The following is an 18,140-nucleotide window of genomic DNA, read 5'->3' as shown; positions in this document are numbered from 1 at the left end:
CTGCGCGCGTCCCTCACCCTGTCGGACTGCACGGGGTCCCAGTGCAGCGCCTTGGTCCGCACCACGTCATCGGCCCGCGGCTTTACGTAGAACACCGGAGGCGGCGGCGCGACCGGGGGCAGCCCGGGCGCGGCGCGCGACGGGACGATGGCGGGCGCGTCCCGGGGCTCGTTTGGCTTGAAGCAGGAGAAGAGCGGCGTGTCCGGCTCGTCCGGGTCCTGGCTCCGCGCGCCGCCGCCGCCGTCGCCGTACGGCGGCTCGACGCCCGGAGCGCGGTCACTCCGGTACGCCGCGGGCGTGCCGGACAACAGCTCGTCGTCCGAGCTCGGCGCTTCGGGAGTAGCCGAGCCTGGCGCGCCGTTTGCCGAGCTTGCTTCGGGAGCCGCGTTCCCGGCCGCCGCCGGGATCTTCAAGCCGCCGTCTTCGTTGCCGCGGACGGGATCGGCGGGCGCCGGAACTCCGGGACCTTCCCCTGCGGGCGGTGCCGCTGGGGGCGCGACCGTGCTGCCGGTGGCGGCGTCGTCGCAGACGGGGGCGGAGGCGGGGGTGCAGTCTTGTGCGGAGGCGTTTGTCGAGGTGTGAGACATCCGTTTGTAGCCCCGGCACACGGACTCGATCTCGCGCACCCAGTGGTCGCGCTCCTCGGCAAAGTCATCGCGGTGCGCGCTGTTCAGAGCCAGGCGAAATCTGCCCCCACCAGAAAAGAAATCAATCTTCACGATAAAAATTGCCGCCATTAAACTTCTTTATCGATTGAACGCGGGATAAAGGACTATGTGAGTTATCGGGGTCGATGTGGCTTGGTGAAGCGAGGACACACCCAAGACCATTTCAAATATCGCTCGAAAACAACCCATGGTGCCATTGCTGGGAATTAGGGCTGCGATTGACAATGGGCTGTACATTTTGTGTAGATATGACATCTTGAATAAGTAATAACCTCATTAGGCGAGAAGCGTTATACAAGATTTTACATGCTTCCAAAGACTCCATTTGTCCCCCATTTATTACCTGGGTTTGGAATAATTTCACAGAATAGGATTACTAAATTACAACCTTGAATTTAAGCGGAATTTAATGAGAGTTCGTACATTTCAGTCCACAGTTGTGGAGGTGAGGCAGGTTACTCGAGCAGGTGCTGCGACCAAGGGATGGCGAGATAGATCGACAGACAATCAAACTAAGTCTCCTAACTCCACGTATACAATCACAACAGTGGGGGGGGGGGGGGGGGGCACACTACACTAAACACATTTTTCTTTACCAGGTAAGGCCCATTTGAGCTGTATAGCTATTTTCAGAAGCAACCTGGCCACAAATGATCGCTCAACGAAGTGGCTTATCACGTGGAAAATTATAGCAGCCAAAAACTCTAGAACGCGTGATGTTGATTCTAATCTTGGAGGGAAAAAGCGGACGACCATGGAGAAAAATCCACGCGGCCATGGCGAGAGAGAGCAGGCGAGAGAGTTAACATCTCGCAACTACGGCGCCCCACGTTACAACACACGGGGAATGCACGCGCGCGCGCCGCCACTGCCCTACGTGTAGAGGTTCTTGTTGGTGGACACGCAGAAGGAGTCGGCCAGGCTGTCCGCGTAGGCCTCCACCCCCGGCGTGGACAGGTGCACGATGCACGGAGCCACGCAGACCTCCGGGGGGGCTTCTCCCGTCAAGGCGGCGAGCTTCCCCAGGTTTCCCTGCCGCCTTTCGCTCGGGTAGAAGCTCAGGTCTGACCGAGACAGCTCCAGCCACACCCTGCACGCATTCCCAATGAAGACGATGACAACGTCGTCTTGGTTTTTTCGGTAAAGTCACGTAGAAGGGAAATAATAAAATGATACAAATAAAACATAATAAAATAATTCTCACGACGTCCTCAGGTGAAGAACAGGTCTGTCGGAAAGACGCTTTCCAACAGACCTATTCTTCACCTGAGGACGGCTGCTTGCGTTGTGGCCGAAACGTCGTGAGAATGATTTTATTATGGTTTATTTTTATCATTTTATTGCTTCCCTTCTACATGACTTTACCGAAAGAACCAAGAAGATGAATCCCTGCTGTCACGAAAGCTTTAAATCGAAACGATGACAACGATACAGAGTTTAGTTTTTTTAAATGGCCCGCGTGATCGCATTTGCTGCCGTCGCTTCCGGCGTCTGTCTGCGTGATGCTTTTTGTTGTCCTTCCCGCGCACCTCCGATGAACATGCTTACGTACGTACATACGTGGCAGCAGTCCGCTGTGTCAATGGGACAAAGTTTTGACGATCTGAATGTATTGTGTAAATATATATTTGCAAAAACACAATAATACCCTGAAAAAATTTACCGTCTGACGCATGTAGTGATTTAAACACTGTTTACATATTTCACCATTGCGTCAAGCCTGTTGATCCAGGAAAGCCTCACTGGGTATTGCGTCATCGGCCCACGGCTTTGCGTAGCTGTCCCCGGTCGCGGCGCGCGACGGCAAGTTTTCAGAGCATGGGGACGATAGATTTGAAGCTTTCGTGACTGCAAGGATTCATACTCTTAGGTTTTTTCGGTAAAGTCACGTAGGTAAAAAAACAATAGAAATAAAATAATAATTAATTAAAATACATCTTGATACAGTAAATTTAGCTGTGACGGTCCCACCTGAAGACGGAGACTTGTGTTGCCTCCGAAACGTCGTGATTTAATTGATTTATTTTCATTTGTTATTATTTCATTCATATTGTTTTTTACCTACGTGACTTTACCGAAAAAACCTAAGAGCATGGGGACGATGACTGCCACGTATATTCCAATTGAGTCATTAGTGGGTAGGTTTTCATAGTTGACAAGGCTAGGCAAACGATGCCTGCACACAATGACCTACACTTGCAAATGTTCATATTTCAAGGGAGACTTGTGATAACGGTTGGTACCAGAGGAAAAACACAAATTCACAATGTTCAAAGGTAATTGTTACGTGTAATAAACGAAACGCTTGGAACTGTAATGAACACAAAACCTTTAACAAAGTTAAAAATTTCGATTTAAAGCTTTCGTGACTGCAGGGATTCATCTTCTTGGTTCTTTCGATAAAGTCATGTAAGAAAGAACCAAGAAGAAAAAAAGTTGAAAAACTCACACAAAACGTAGTTTGACAACAAATATGCGACCGCCAACCTCAAAACAATTCACACAAAGCCGCTAAAACGTCAGCAGAGTTCCTTCGGCGAGAATTGAAACGAGCATTGGAAATGAACGGGACGTAAACGCTGCTCACCTCACCCACTTTACCGAAGCCAAGCCTCCCTTTCTCAGCAGGGCCTCCCCCTCCTTGACCACCCTAGCACTCGTCGGGGGTTCGGCACCGGGCAAAGTCGCCTCTTGCTCCTGGCAGAGGGCCTTGTTCTGGTTCAGGATGAGGTGGGCGAGTCGCAGGATCTGATGGACGCGCAACGGCAAGTTTTAACAAATGGAACTGTCACGTGGCCACAAGGTGTGCTGGCGTGTTGCTGTGAGCCAGAACTTTATGGGTGAGGGCTGGTGGGTTAAGTAGTTTGTGTAAAACTCAAAAATGCACTGGGGCTGTGAGAGGTGACCACAAAATAGCAGTTCCATACATCGTAGAGAATTATCGATTCGTGCGTACACTATTCAACGCATTCATTGTGACCACAGGAATTCGATTTTAATCCACGAATCGGTACCCCCCTGCCTACCCGGCGCCCACCGAGAGCTTAAAAATTCCAGACATGTCTGTCCGGGTCAGCGACCTGGAAAAAACATTTCCACACCCGGCGCACAAACGTCCAGTTTACCTCTCGCTACGGCCGTGGCTACTACTCAAGTCCCTTCTACTCCCAGCAGCATCGAGTCCACTTCCCACCAAGTGCCGCCACCACCAGGCATGGCTGGGAATTACTTGGCGGAGGGATCAAGCCCTGTGGCAACCGAATAAGTATAACCCGTAAAAACAAAGTTTTTCACTATAAATCCTTTATATGCGTGGCGGCTAGAGTCCTCTCGTCCTCTGGCTTGAGATGGCTGCCACCTATGGGTCAGATGATTGCATTGGACCATTAAGCAATTGGTAATTAAATATAATATTTTTGTCCTAAAAAGTGTAAAATTTTGGAAAAAATTCACGAACATTAATTGTCACGCACAACGAGTCTGTGTGCAAAATGTAAGCTCGATTGGATCACGGGAAGTGGGTTAAAAAACAACCGAAAGATTTGCACGGTCCTAAGCAAGCAAGCGAACTTAATATAAAGGATTAAAGAAGAGAGACGCGGGTACCTGGGCCTTGTCGAAGTCGGAGGTGATCTCGAGCTCGTACTCGTGGTGCTGCGTGAAGTACAGCGTGAGGCGCAGCCCTTCCTGGCCTTCGCACGACTCCAGCTCGGCGAACGGGAAGCGCTTGTGCACAGCGCCCTTCGAGATGTTGCACAAGACCTTCTCGGAGAAGTCCACCTGGGGCGGGGTGGAGGGCGGGGGTTGGGGTGGAGGGGGCATCGGGTCGCACCCACGGTGAGAGAACGTCGCCGTCAACCGTCGCCGTCGTTTAGTCACTGTTTTATGTTTTAGCACGGGTTGGCTGCGTACGGCGCACGGATACACGTGTGTACGTATGTTGAACTTCTTTCGCACCGTACGTAGCCAACCGTGATAATCGGAAATGCGGGGAAAGGGCAACAAACTTAACACAAAAGCAGTTCTAAGGAAATTCGTTTTCAAGAAAGATTTAAAAGTGTACAGCACCAATAGCTGCCTAATATCGGAAGAGCGTTCCAGATGGCTGCAGAAAGGAGCTCATCATTCATAAATGCTTCTGCAGTGCTTTTCATTCACACAGTCCTTGACGATACAATCGACGCGAAGCTCAATCTTACCGAGGTAGAACGATCCACGCACACTCTCGGATCACGTATTACTGCCCCCAACATGCGCTCGACTCTCACGAGTATTTATTTATTTATTCAGCCCCGAGAGTGACAGCGCTCGCACCAGCGGCTAAAAGAAGCCGTCGTATGGCCGTAAGCCGCGATGAGACAATTGGGCTCAGATCGTGGCTCTTCTGGACAGGGCCACGACTTATTTTTTGCGTCGGTCTGTGTCTCCAAGTTCAAGAAGGCCCCTTGACCAATTTGGTTGGTGTCCTATCGGGTAAAGCCTTAATAGCAACGTGACAGGCAGACAGAGCTAACGTACAGACGCTTTCAAGTATAACGAATCGAAACAAAAATGCAAACAGGCTATTAGCGAGCACCTATCAATGACGGCGTGGTGCAAGCGGAGGTGCTGTGGCCAGCACCAGAGACGGCTTTACATATTGGTCTCCGCCTCACTTGCACCGTGTACTCATTTTGAGGCTGAGCTGATCTAGTGGTAGCCCAAGTCAGGTTCAGATACCAAATGCCATTGTTGCGGTGCTATTCGATGCTCCGCCTTCGTGAATGCGTTGAGAAAGAACGTCCTTCCACCTGTAGGATCCTCTTCTGCCGCTGCCGGAACTTGTTGTATTTGTAAACATTGAAGTTGTACACGTCACTTTCTCCCACCTGGCGGGGAAAACGGACACGTTCGCTGTGGTGAGCACGCCGGCGTGGCCAAGGGTGAAAAAACAGCGAAGGTACGACAACATCCTCGATAAGATCCAACATTCCACCGCACAGACTGTTGAGGCAAGTGCTGTGGGCGAGTGTAACTTATGAAACTGGCACGACACGAGGTTGTGGTGGCGGTGCGAGACAGCGTTTGCGTGCTTGTTGATTACAGCCAGCGACGTATTTGCGGCCTGTGCATCTGCACCACTGCCACGGCAGTTCCTGAGAAAGCCAAAATGTGCGTCCATAATCGTCATCGTCATTTCAAGTTGTAACTTGCCGCACGGTATTCACTCGCTCTCAAGAGGTGCGAGGTGGAACCGTGGACGAAGTGGCAAGGTCGGGCAACGAACCGCCGCCAACTACTGCCCAAGCTCTGCAATCCTGCATCTATTAAGGCTGATCTTTGTACAAGTGTTAATAAACACGCACACACAGACATAGATCATGAACAGACATGAACCCCTCCAGCAATGAAAAATTATAGGAGCTAGTAAGTAAGGACTTGTCCCTTGATTTTTATTCAATGCGTGTGCGGCGATGGCGCAGCCATCGATTGAGGGTCGAATTCGAACCGCGTTGTGTGATCGGCATCGCGCTCGCTGAAGGTGAATGCCTTCAGGGAAGTCGTGTACTGTGTACGCAACTGCGCACAATTCTGCGAGTCACTTATAACCGCTTTGCCGTTACTTATTACCAATTGTGGACTCAGACTATTGTCCTATCATCTCATAGAGTCCCTGGCACCTAATAATATGTTTCACAGTAGCAGTGGCGGTCGCAAAATGCCGATTTATTACCAATAAACCCCAATGATCCATTCGAAATTAGGGATTTCGATCAGATCATTGGGGGGCCACGTGCCACCCCCCCCCCCCCCCCCACTATCTCCGCCAGTGACAGTAGGTAACTGTGTTGATATGTGTTTTGTTATTTCCTATAGTGATAACATGTGGACGTGAAGAAGGCACTGTTGACGGACAGAATGCTTTCTCCCTGATCATTATACGAGGACCCACGCGTGTGAGAAACACCGTAGCGAGTGGAAGAAAAAAAAACACACACAATGTAATTGTACGGTACAGCTTTGGGGAAATGAACGGCGTGCAATTTTTTGTATGACCTTTAAGACGGAAAAATTAAAAGGTGTGGGGCGAGCGCAGCGACCGCTTTCACCAAGCGACGGCCGACCTGCCGCAAGCCCCAATGAAGACGGGAAAAAAAAACAACGTGCCCATGCGGAACAGCGTGGGAAGCTTCTCCCGCCACTCTTAAAAAATAAAAAAAACTATTTAATCGAACAGACGGTTCAGGTAGACACAGAGAGAGGCCACGCGTGGGAATTGACACCCAGCAAAGACGCAATGCAAAGTGAAATTATTATTATTAAGGAACGGGAGGACTTGACAAATCTGGCTGTCCGCCTGATGAAGCTCGTTGTAATTACTGGCGAAACGTCGTACTCAGATTGTAAATGTTGTGGCTTGGCTCTCCAACACACCGGTGTGCTGTACTAGTGACGAATTGGCATGCTCTGTTTACGTGACAAATCTTACTAGTTGGCTTTTGCGGGTTTGACGACATATTTATTTACGCGATCTAACCCAAAAAAAACCTGTATCATGGATGAAATAAGCTGTGAAAGCCTACGTGTTAAACATTATTAGAATTATTATTTACCAACGGTTCATGTTTTGAACCTGTCTGTGCCATGTGTTTCAATAAACTGTGCATCACTGGGGTCTACTTCCTTAACTCGGATAATCCTCTAGGGGAAGGACTGGGTGGGGGAAGGAGGAGGAGGAAAAATAAAAGGTGGTGGGGGTGAAGGGGGCGTCTGAATGCCCGAATTGGATGGCCATTAAATCAATGCCCACAGGAGGGAGAAGCCGTGCCGAGGTTCCAAGTTTGGTGATGTGCTTCGCTGTTCTAGAGCGGCTATTTTTGACAATGCATTGACCAGTGATGGGGGGGGAGCAGGCGAAAGAGGTGGGGGGGAGGAATGTCTCCACGTGGTTTAAACAACAACAACAACAACAAAAGCCCGTTGACCATGTCAGTCGCCTTGTTGTCCTGCTCCAGGCCGTTGGCCATCCGCACGGCTTCCTCCACCGTCAGCTTCCCCATCTTGACGGCCTCCAGCAGCTGGATCTGTTCCTCGTTGTTCAGCGGATGCTATACAACAACAACAACAAAAACACGCGCGAAAAGCATGCACGTGTGTCAGTTACAATCAGAGGTCGCAACCGGGTACCCGATATCCGTACCCTACCCGATACCCGGCTACCCGTACCCAGTCGGGTATGGGTACGGGTAGCCGTTTGCGACCCTGGTGCGGCCGGGTACGGGTACGGGTAGGCCGTGAGTCACTGGTGAGTAGCCGTTTGTCACTCATTTCGGGTAGGGTACGGGTATGGGTAGGGAACGGCTACCGGTACCCGGCCGGGTATGGGTACGGGTACCCATTTGCGACCCTGGTGCGGCCGGGTACGGGTAAGGAATCAAAACCCGTTTGCGACCTCTGATTACAATGCAGGGCGAGAAAGAGAGAAAACAAACATCAGGGTCTGGACTGAGCGGTGTAACCATTTGGTTTTTAATCATGGCAGCCATCGGACACAGTTAATGGGCCACATGAGACCGTGTGGCGTTTGAGTTGTACGGAAACGATCGTGCTTTTTTTCTTGTTCGATCAAAGGATTTCCTTTGGAGAGCTCACTATGCACTTTAAACAATTGTGTCACGTGCACATATTTTTGTTGTATTCATTTTTTTTCAAACATAGGGCCCCATTAGTCAGGAACAGCGAAACAGTTCTCAAATCACTCCTTTGAGGAGGAATAGCAGTCATTCGAGTGAGGGCAGTATCACGTGGTGAATTCCCACCTCAGCAACCACCTTACATTTAATAAGAATACCGTTGCTGATCATGATTGCTATTGGATAATAACTTTCATTGCTTACGAATACGCAAGATGTGCCACCCGAGATGTCCCATTTTGTCCTTTTAATTCAATGCAGTGGGGCCCCTACCGACTCATTAGGTCATTGTTTTAACATCTTAGAGCCAGTTGTTGATTAAACGGGTGGCGACATCCTGCGGTTGGGCGTTCAACTGCTCGTTGCACGGTTCAAATCCAGCGGCCGCCCTGATTAATACAGCCGATGTATTAACCGCAATCAAATCAAAACAATCAATGCGCCACCTGCATCGCAGTGGACGTCAAAGATCCCGCGATGCATTTCGCAAAGAGTCGGCCATTGTGCGCCAGTCTCACAGTTCACATTTTCTAAATGGGAACATTCGAGATATCTCGTTTCCAACCCCCCCACCCCACCCGAATGGCGAATCACAGCTCGCGAAATTGTTGTTGCAGTTATCTGATTTCCTTCCAACTTGTCTGTGGTTTCCTGCCTTACTGAACTGGATGTATCGAATGACCCCCCTCGTTAATAAATGTTCCGATATTCTGAAAATATTTGGGTCACCTATTGACTAGCTTTACTACCCAGCTTCGCCCGGGACTTGGATTCACCACGCCGGGCCGCTTTTGTCTCCCCAGTGGCGATGTTCACACACCACAGCAGTTACTCGTTTGAGGCTGAGTCGACCTAGGGGAGGCCCAGGAGCGGTTAAAATAATCGTCACCGGCGGTGGCCGTGAGCGGGAATCGAACTCGGGTCGCCGGGTTCGTAGCACAGTGTCGCGCTCACCACGACACTACGATGCGTTACGCTTCCACATGCGTGGGTCCACGTGACAGATTTGACGTCACAGCTCACTTGCTGTGCAAAAACTAAGATGCATTATTGAGCTCCCCCCACCCCAAAAAAGTTTTTATTTTTGCATGGTGTACAGTCTGGAAAGTACCCTAAATGGCAAATTTCCAGTTTGTTGCATGTCGGGAAGTACGCTAAACATTTTGAACAGACACACATACTCACAACTTTTTCCTTTTATAGAAATGGAGATTGCATCACCATGCAGGCACATACTGAGTTCAACGAAGACGTACCTTATTGCGCTTAGACATCGCGTCCCCGTCAGTTCTGAGCTGCAGCTCCAGCCTGTGAGTCCTCTACCCTGAGCGGCGTGTGAAGACGAAGCGACCGGCACGACTGCAGCATCACAAAGAGAAAGATATCCGTGTAAAGTCCCGTGCAAAGTCACGTGCAAAGTCACGTAGGTAGAACAATAAAATAAAAATTTACTAAAAGTAATAAAAAAATATTTTATTTCTATTATTACATTTAGTAATTTGTAATTTTATTGTTCTACCTACGTGACTTTACCCAAAAAAATACCTAAGAGTATGAATCCTTGCAGTCACGAAAGCTTCAAATCTAGAATCCCCCGTGTGATTCCAAAGACGTCACACGAGGAGGTGGTGAGGCCAGGACCACATTCAGCCACTTTTCTTTTCGACCGAGGGAAAGCCCAGGACTGGTTTTGATATCACTTGGCACTGGTGTTATCAGTGGGTGGGAATCAAACTCAGGTCTCTGGGTTCGTAGCACAGGGCACTACTTCCTGCACCGCCACTTCTCACTGCAGTATCAATACAAAGACAAAGATCCCCCGTATAGCCTTAACAGACTGTTGGGGCAAGCACTGTGAGCGAGCACCTATGAAGGATGGGATAGTACACAAGGGAGTGGGTGGCCAGTATCACACCTAGCCGCTTTTGTCTCCCCCTTGGCAATGTTTACACATCGTACTCATTTTGAGGCTGAATCGACCTAAGAGAGGCCCAAAACCTGTTAAATTATCGTCATTGGTGTTGTCCTTTAGCGGGAATTGAACTTACGTCACTGAGTTTGTAGCGCAGCATTCTAACCACTACATTACTGCTCCCTACACTCTGCAATATCACACATACGCACAAATGTGAACTGCATGTTAACTACACCCCACACGCAACATCTAGCGACCAGTACCACTTAATCAGAATTTTATCAAGTGCTTAACTCATTTTATGAATGCAATGTTTGTTTAAACCGGGTGGGAGTCCACCGAGACAAAGTCTCCTTTTAAAGGGAGACCGGGTTACCAAAACAAAAACAGTAAATATGAAAACCAACAGTCGATATTTTTATTTAAAGCTTTCGTGACTGCAGGGATTCATCTTCTTGGTTCTTTCGGTAAAGTCACGTAGAAGGGAAATAATAAAATAATACAAATAAAACATAATAAAATCATTCTCACGACGTTTCGGCTACAACGCAAGCAGCCGTCCTCAGGTGGGTCAATCATTCTTCACATGAGGACGGCTGCTTGCGTTGTAGCCGAAACGTCGTGAGAATTATTTTATTATGTTGTATTTGTATTATTTGATTATTTCCCTTCTACGTGACTTACCGAAAGAACCAAGAAGACAACAGTCAATACATCATAATAATTTATATCACAAAACCATCATCAATTAACAAGAATGAACTTTTTTTTTAAACATCCCTTATCGATGAGGGATGAATTTCATAAACATGCATTTCTCATGAATGCCATCTGTCTATTGTGTTTTTGTAAGATGCAGCAGCTGCTTGGGGAGGGTCAATCATGGCCGACGACGACGATGATCTAATCTCTCACCATGGCAGAGGAGCAAAATATCTCCAGTCATCTGCTTCTTTAATGACAGTATATCGTTACCAGCTTGGTTTCCGCTGTGACTGAAATGCAGAAGTGTAGCTGTACGAAACGACAACTTTAGTCAACTGCCCGAAAAGTCAAGTTCCACATAAAAACGATCGTGAAATCGAACATGAAACGAGGCATGCGGTGGGGACACATGCCACTGTGTATGCGAGGGTTGGTGGACCACGCAAAATGTTGTGAAACTCCCTTCCCGTAGGGGGTCAAGGAGAAGATGGTCCAGAGAATGTGGACTCATCTCCATCTCTGTCCAATCTGTGTGGAGTCGAGTGTTGTACTCTTAGTTTTTTTTCCGGTTAAAGTCACGTAGGGACCGGTCCCACCTGATAACGGAGACTTGTGTTGCCTCCGAAACGTCGTTAATTGTATTATTTTATTTTTATTAATTTGAATTTAATTTTTTACCTACGTGACTTTACCGAAAAAACTAAGAGTATGAATCCTTGCAGTCACGAAAGCTTCAAATCTAGAAGAGTCGAGTGTTGCCCACCACCTCCACGGCTACTCCGTTTTACTTCCACACGGTATAGACACCAGTCATTGGCTGATCATTTTGAATCTATGCGCCTCCGTGCTTGCGAAAGGCACAGCGTTGTGTTATGCAGTTGCACACATTACGCTATAAAAAAAACGGAATATTATTAACTGATTGCGTACTCGAGGTAGGAAAACGCATGGGTAACCCTCTACTCCTCTACTCTCACCAAATGTAATGCAATAAGCTAAACGTGTCTCTAAAAATAATTGCCAGTACTCTGCCTGTTGTGATGGATTCACGTCACATCATATGTACACCAACAAAAATCTCACTTTACAAGAACATCGCAAATTAAATAAGTTAAAAAAATCAAAGAGCTTTGTCAATCCACTGCTGGATGAAGTCCTCCCACATCGTGTGGGTTATGGAGGTTATTTGACCACGATGATGTTTCACCACGCTGTGCGTCAGTGCTGCGCTTGGTAGAGATTGTGTGGGGAGCCAGAACCGCTTTAGATAATACTGGTAGGAACCTCCTGGTTACACAAGCCCACAGGGGATTATTGTGTCGGTCGTGCAGGGAGGGGGCTGGGTGGGGAGAGAAGGGCTGGGTGGGGAGGGGAGGGTGGAGAGGGGCTGGGTGGGGAGGGGCTGGGTGGGGAGGGTGGAGAGAGGCTGGGTGGGGAGGGGCTGGGTGGGGAGGGTGGGGCTGGGTGTGGAGGGGCTGGTCACCCCGTGGTGCCCTTATAAAACTCAATGTTTAACCTACTCACGCCGGCTTGTGCCCGCCCTCACAGTCGGGCATATTTGCGGAATACACCACGCCGCCGTTGACCCTGGCCATTGACCGAGCAACCCGACGTTCCTACACCAGCTCCCTCCACAGGACAATGTGTTCACTCGCCACCAGTGAACGCCATGGCTGGGAATCGAACTCGGGGCTCTTGGTTGGTAACTGAAATGTGTTTGACTTGGCAAATATTGAACTGTCAAACAAACTTCGCTGGTACAATGAAATTTGGTGCATCGTATTACTTGGCACGCGCTTACAAGATGGATGTATCCATCGGGATCATGTGTTCTCCACTGCGACCTTCAAAGTCTGGAACTCAATCGAGTTCTCATGGCTGACTTGACCTTCCTGTTAAGGGGCCGTCCATAAATGACGTCACGCGATTTTGGAGGATTTTTGACCCCCCCCCCCCCTCGTCACACGGCGTCACAAAAAGTCAGACCCCCCCTCAAATATGACGTCACAAAGCTCTGCCCCCCTCCCCACAAAAAATAAAACACGCTTCAAATCGCTTTAAACTATTGTCATTGTAGTGCGTATTTAATGTGGCGCTGCACTCTGATGTTGTAGGAGAAAACATTTATTAAAACGTCTATTTAATTAAGTAGAACGTGTTGTCTATATTTATTTAAAGTTGCGCATTTTGATGTGACGTCACATTTCTCAAACGCCCCTCGTCACACATCGTCACAAATGTCTGACCCCCCCCCCCCCTAGGTGCGTGACGTCATTTATGGACGGCCCCTAAGGTCTCCGTTTGTATCCGCGAGTCTTTTTTCGGTACGAAATTTTACCATTCACCATTATTCTCCTTGATTGCATTAAGCGCATCTTCTCTAGTTAGAGATCACCAAGTGACTTATTGAACAGAGTTTCTAAATATGATACTCTTGCAAATTGCACCGCATTCTATCAAATACGTAAACAACGCGCATACTGTGCTAATTATTGAACTAGAATTCCACATTTTGGGTTCAAATGTGTCCCAAGTAAATCCTATAAAAATGATCACAGCATGAGGGTACATTTAAGAAGAGGCCAACCACCCGGGTGATGGATTGACGCCGGCATATCTTTGAACGGCCACTTTGTTGAGCTGCTCCACCACTCAGCTGCTAGCCCCTTGTACAAATATTTAGCCGGCCAGGGACCATCAACCCAACGAATTCACCCGTCCCGCTGCTAACGTGTCGATCTTACGCGCGCCGCGTTTGTCAACCACTAGGTTCGTGGCAGTAAGTCAAGCGCCATGAGCAGCTTCGTCCGAGTAGCCTCCCCCAATAAGTTCTCACGCCCGCACACCACCTATTCGGTTACTTTCCGTCACACTCCATCTGTTCATTTTGTGCAAAGCCATTTGAACAAAAAGATACCAAAAAACACCCGTGCTATGGAGAAACTTTCCTCTGGACTTGGACAGCTCTATGGCTCGCGCGTACGACAGAAATAATTCGAGTTGCGTAAAGTCCTGACACTGCATGCGTGGGATATAATTTACTGTCAATAAATTTCGATTTAAAGCTTTCGTGACTGCAGGGATTCATCTTCTTGGTTCTTTCGGTAAAGTCACGTAGAATGGCTGCTTGCGTTGTGGCCGAAACGTCGTGAGAATTATTTTATTATTTCCATTCTACGTGACTTTACCGAAAGAACCAAGAAGATTACTGTCAATATTCACGCAAAAAGGATTAGGCGACAATTGTGACGACTTTGTAGGGTACTATACATAACATGGGTATCAATCATACACATTTACACGGACATACACTTGTGAATCACACCACCAAAAGTTACGACATACCAGTTACCTAGACATATTTAATGTAAAATTATAACATTATAACAACGCACGATACATCACGGCCCTTTGACAATCCACGACAGGATGCAAGCCTCCCCATGCCGAGTCAATGAACTATATCTTGCAGCACCTCCGATTAGCACGGTTCGAAAGAAGTTCAACATACGGTTACACGTACATACATGCATGCCGCCACACGGACCGGCAGTACAGCAAACGGGACTCTCACCTGTTTCGTCTGAGTGAGATCGCGTTGCCCCTTCGCACGCATAAGGGGTTTCCTGCCACGTGTGAACACTCAAGTAATTGGCCGATAGCGCCTTTCACGTATCGAGGACCGCAGAACTCGGGGAATTGTTGTTGGTAGCGCGCGCGCCGGCAACACCGCGTGGCTTGCTGCTACTGCTGCTGCTGCCTGAACTCGTGTGTGGTTCCTCCTCGAACCTCTGAAGTCACTGCTCTCTCTCTCTCTCTCTCTTCGTTTTAACTCTCGACAGCACAGTTAGACGTTGGCATTAACCGTCCAGGGGCCGTCCATAAATGACGTCACGCGATTTTGGACGATTTTGACTCGCCTCCCCTCGTCACACGGCGTCACAAAAAGTCAGACTCCCCCCCCCCTTAATATGACGTGACACAGCTCTGCCCCCCCCCAAAAAAAATTAAACATGCTTCAATTCGCTTTAAACTATTGTCATTGTAGTGCGTATTTAATGTGGCGCTGCACTCTGATGTTGTAGGAGAAAACATGTATTAAAAGTCTATTGGATTAAGTAGAACGTGTTGTCTATATTTATTTAAAGTTGCGCATTTTGATGTAACGTCACATTTCTCAAACTCCCCCCCCCCCCTCGTCACACATCGTCACAAATGTCTGACCCTCCCCCCCCGCTAGGTGCGTGACGTCATATATGAACGGCCCCCAATACTATCGCAATAACTTTACCACTCCTCCAAACAAACGGCGACTATGGTGTGTATTTTACCATAGCTTCGCTTACACCCGCAGATTTTACAACTTACCTGTCTTATGAGATAAACAGCACACGCAGACACATCTTCTAGAGGGTAAACAACGTTGTTTTATAACAATTACCTACTGGTTGTTGCCTTCTCCGGTACGACAGTCTCAGCAAGCAGCAGCAGCGTTTACCCGAGGATGGTAAGACGCAGGCAAACTTTACGTGAAGTTGTTCTCATCGCAACATAGAGCCCTCCCCCCCAACCCCAACGATGTCACACCGAGTTTAAAGGCGCGTTTCCTTCTCGGCAGAGCGAATGATGGACGCATGGAGAGAGCGAGAGAGGAGATGTTTGAAGTTATAATAGAGACAAAACGGGGAACTCACGGGAACAGAGAACACACAAGACGTAACCACGTGGTCGAACCCCCCCCAAAAAAGCACAAATAAGGCATCAACTAGGACTATTAAAGCCAACCCGTGGGTTGTGGGAAGGAACAAGTTGTCTTCTTGGTTCTTTCGGTACAGTCACGTAGAAGGGAAATAATAAAATAATAAAAATAAAACATAATAAAATAAAATTCTCACGACGTTTCGGCCACAACGCAAGCAGCCGTCCTCAGGTGAAGAACAGGTCTGTCGGGAAGACAGAGTCTGAATGAACACCACCAGGCTTGGCAGCGTATATTTAAGCTGGGTTGGAGGGGGAAGAGCGCCTTGACAAAATAATCTGCATATCATATCAATAGGATTTTAGCATATTTATGGGAAATGCAGATATGGGATAAGTCATTACTTGTGGAATGCGTAGGAGGTGGGTGGGGGGTTTCAAAGTCATATTATGCCCGTGCATTATGCAGGATTAGCAGCATCAAATGGAGGGAGTAAGGTTAGCATTAATAAAGGGAAGGAATGTTAATAGTATGGAGCTGCAGCAACTAATATGCTTATAGACTATACATTGCAATATTACACTATGTATTATTCTACCCACCCTACTGTATACCACACTGCTGTATATTCACTATACAATTACGATACTCTATATTACCTTATACATTGTATTAAACATTACACTTTTATACTATTTATTATTATACAATCTGCTATACACACAGGAACGAGTTGCTCGTTGAGGAAGGGTCGCCGGCCCGGGGATGGAGACTAACGACGGAGTAGCGGTTAAAGGAGGGAACACCCCCAGAGGACGATCACCGCGCTGAAGACGAAGCACCGTGGATGAGCTCGGTGTGCAGGAGCGAGATGGGACGTTGTACCGCATGGCCGTGAGAGATGACCGCGGCTTTGTGTTTAAAAAAAAATAGAAGAGGACGTAGCATCGTCGTAGATTAATAACGACGCAACTTTTGTTCTAACCAGGTCGCGCAGGACTTGATGCGTGTGCGCTGTATGTTGAACTTCATTCGCACCGTACGTAGTCGACCACGCTAATCGCAGGTGCGTGCGGTAGGGGAGGAGGGTAAGAACAAGGAAACCAAACACCTGAGGATACTTTACCTGCTATTCATTGGCAACGCTCAGCTGGAGGGCATAGACTACGGCACGCAAATTATTGCGTGCAGCCATTTGTCAATCCATCCATAATACAGCTTTTGATTTTGGGTTAGATCGCGTAAATCTAAGTGTGTCGTTTAACACGCCACTACCCGACAAAGTATGCAAAGTATGATCTGTGTTTTGATTTAGTGTGCTGATCTTAAAGGTGCATTGAAAAATGTTGATACTCCGACTGATGCTCCTACTGTTGTGGAGTGACTAATGCAGCCATCTATGTCTGCAGAGTTTGGTAGTACATGTTGTTTACGTCATTTATTGTGAAAATTCGGTCACAGTTCCTATCACCACTGTTTCATTGCTTTTATGGCTTTATTTTGGTGATTTTCGAAAAGTTTTTTGGTTTGGCCATGTTTGTTTGTTGTAGTACAGAGTTAGACTGATGGCCTTAATCTAAGTTGTCTTGTGGTTGTTGTTGTTTGACTTGCATCCCACTGGGATATTTGCACAGGGTTGGTGTACGGTGATTTTTCTGCAATATTTTTCTGTCTTTTCTTGGATTTTCTGTTTGCACATAGTAACTTTAAGGTGTTTTCTTGTTCATGTTTTTGGTTTTTGTTTGTTGCGGTTGCACCCGATTCAAGAGCCGAATGGCTTACACTTACAGGGTCTATACCTAATAAATGAACTTTGAACTTTGACACAATAAGGTTTGTCACGTAAACAGAACGTGCCAATTCGTCACTAGTACAGCACACCGGTGTGTTGGAGAGCCAAGCCACAACATTTACAATCTGAGCACGACGTTTCGCCAACAATTACAACTAGCTTCATCAGGCGACAGCCAGATTTGTGGAGAAGTCTTTAACTGTTTCGTTCCTTATTTCGAGGCGTAGATGTGGTGACCACGCTTCTGCGCTCTTGCACAATGATGGGGGCAGAGAGATTACTGAGGCAACGTACATTATGCATGTGCATTATGCGCATTTGAACTTGTCCTTCCTGTCTATTGTGTTTATTAACATATTCTTAGCTTTTTTCGGTAAAGTCACGTAGGTAAAAAATTAAAATTTATAAAAGTAAAACAAAATTTTTTTTTACCTACGTGACTTTACCGAAAAAACCTAAGAATATGAATCCTTGCAGTCACGAAAGCTTCAAATCTAGAATTTATTAACATAGCCCTATACCAACTGTAGTCCCTATTGAAGTTTGCTGCCCTTTGCTGGCATCCATAATTATAATCTCCATGTATATACTATACAAATAATACCTGATTTAAATGCATGCCTACAAAGGTGCAGCGTACTGCAATAGGGACTACAGTTGGTATTGCTATTTTCATCAACACAATAGA

General features: G+C 47.5%; 1 protein-coding gene across 3 annotated transcripts in view; it reads right to left on the bottom strand.

Moving 5' to 3' along the window:
• The window catches only part of LOC133340450 (formin-A-like), a 34,525-nt gene that overhangs the window by 14,901 nt on the left and 1,484 nt on the right, over positions 1–18,140 (bottom strand). The window contains exons 1-8 of one of the 3 annotated variants that reach the window (XM_061548705.1): positions 15,403–15,449; positions 9,598–9,700; positions 7,634–7,756; positions 5,459–5,536; positions 4,275–4,448; positions 3,256–3,416; positions 1,546–1,758; positions 18–687 (exon numbers count right to left, since the gene is read on the bottom strand). In XM_061548705.1, the coding sequence (XP_061404689.1) occupies positions 18–687; positions 1,546–1,758; positions 3,256–3,416; positions 4,275–4,448; positions 5,459–5,536; positions 7,634–7,756; positions 9,598–9,615 (1,437 nt within the window). In that variant the 5' untranslated portion in view covers positions 9,616–9,700; positions 15,403–15,449. Of the gene's footprint in view, positions 1–17; positions 688–1,545; positions 1,759–3,255; positions 3,417–4,274; positions 4,449–5,458; positions 5,537–7,633; positions 7,757–9,597; positions 9,701–14,535; positions 14,690–15,402; positions 15,450–18,140 lie in introns of those variants that run through there. The other 2 variants (XM_061548704.1, XM_061548703.1) reach the window with 2 other exon arrangements.

This window comes from Lethenteron reissneri, chromosome 9, assembly GCF_015708825.2.
Source record: "Lethenteron reissneri isolate LAM-NWPU_2019-01 chromosome 9, ASM1570882v1, whole genome shotgun sequence".
Lineage (NCBI taxonomy): Eukaryota > Metazoa > Chordata > Hyperoartia > Petromyzontiformes > Petromyzontidae > Lethenteron > Lethenteron reissneri.
Note: the sequence above shows the minus strand (reverse complement) of the source record. Positions and strands in the feature narration are given on the sequence as shown.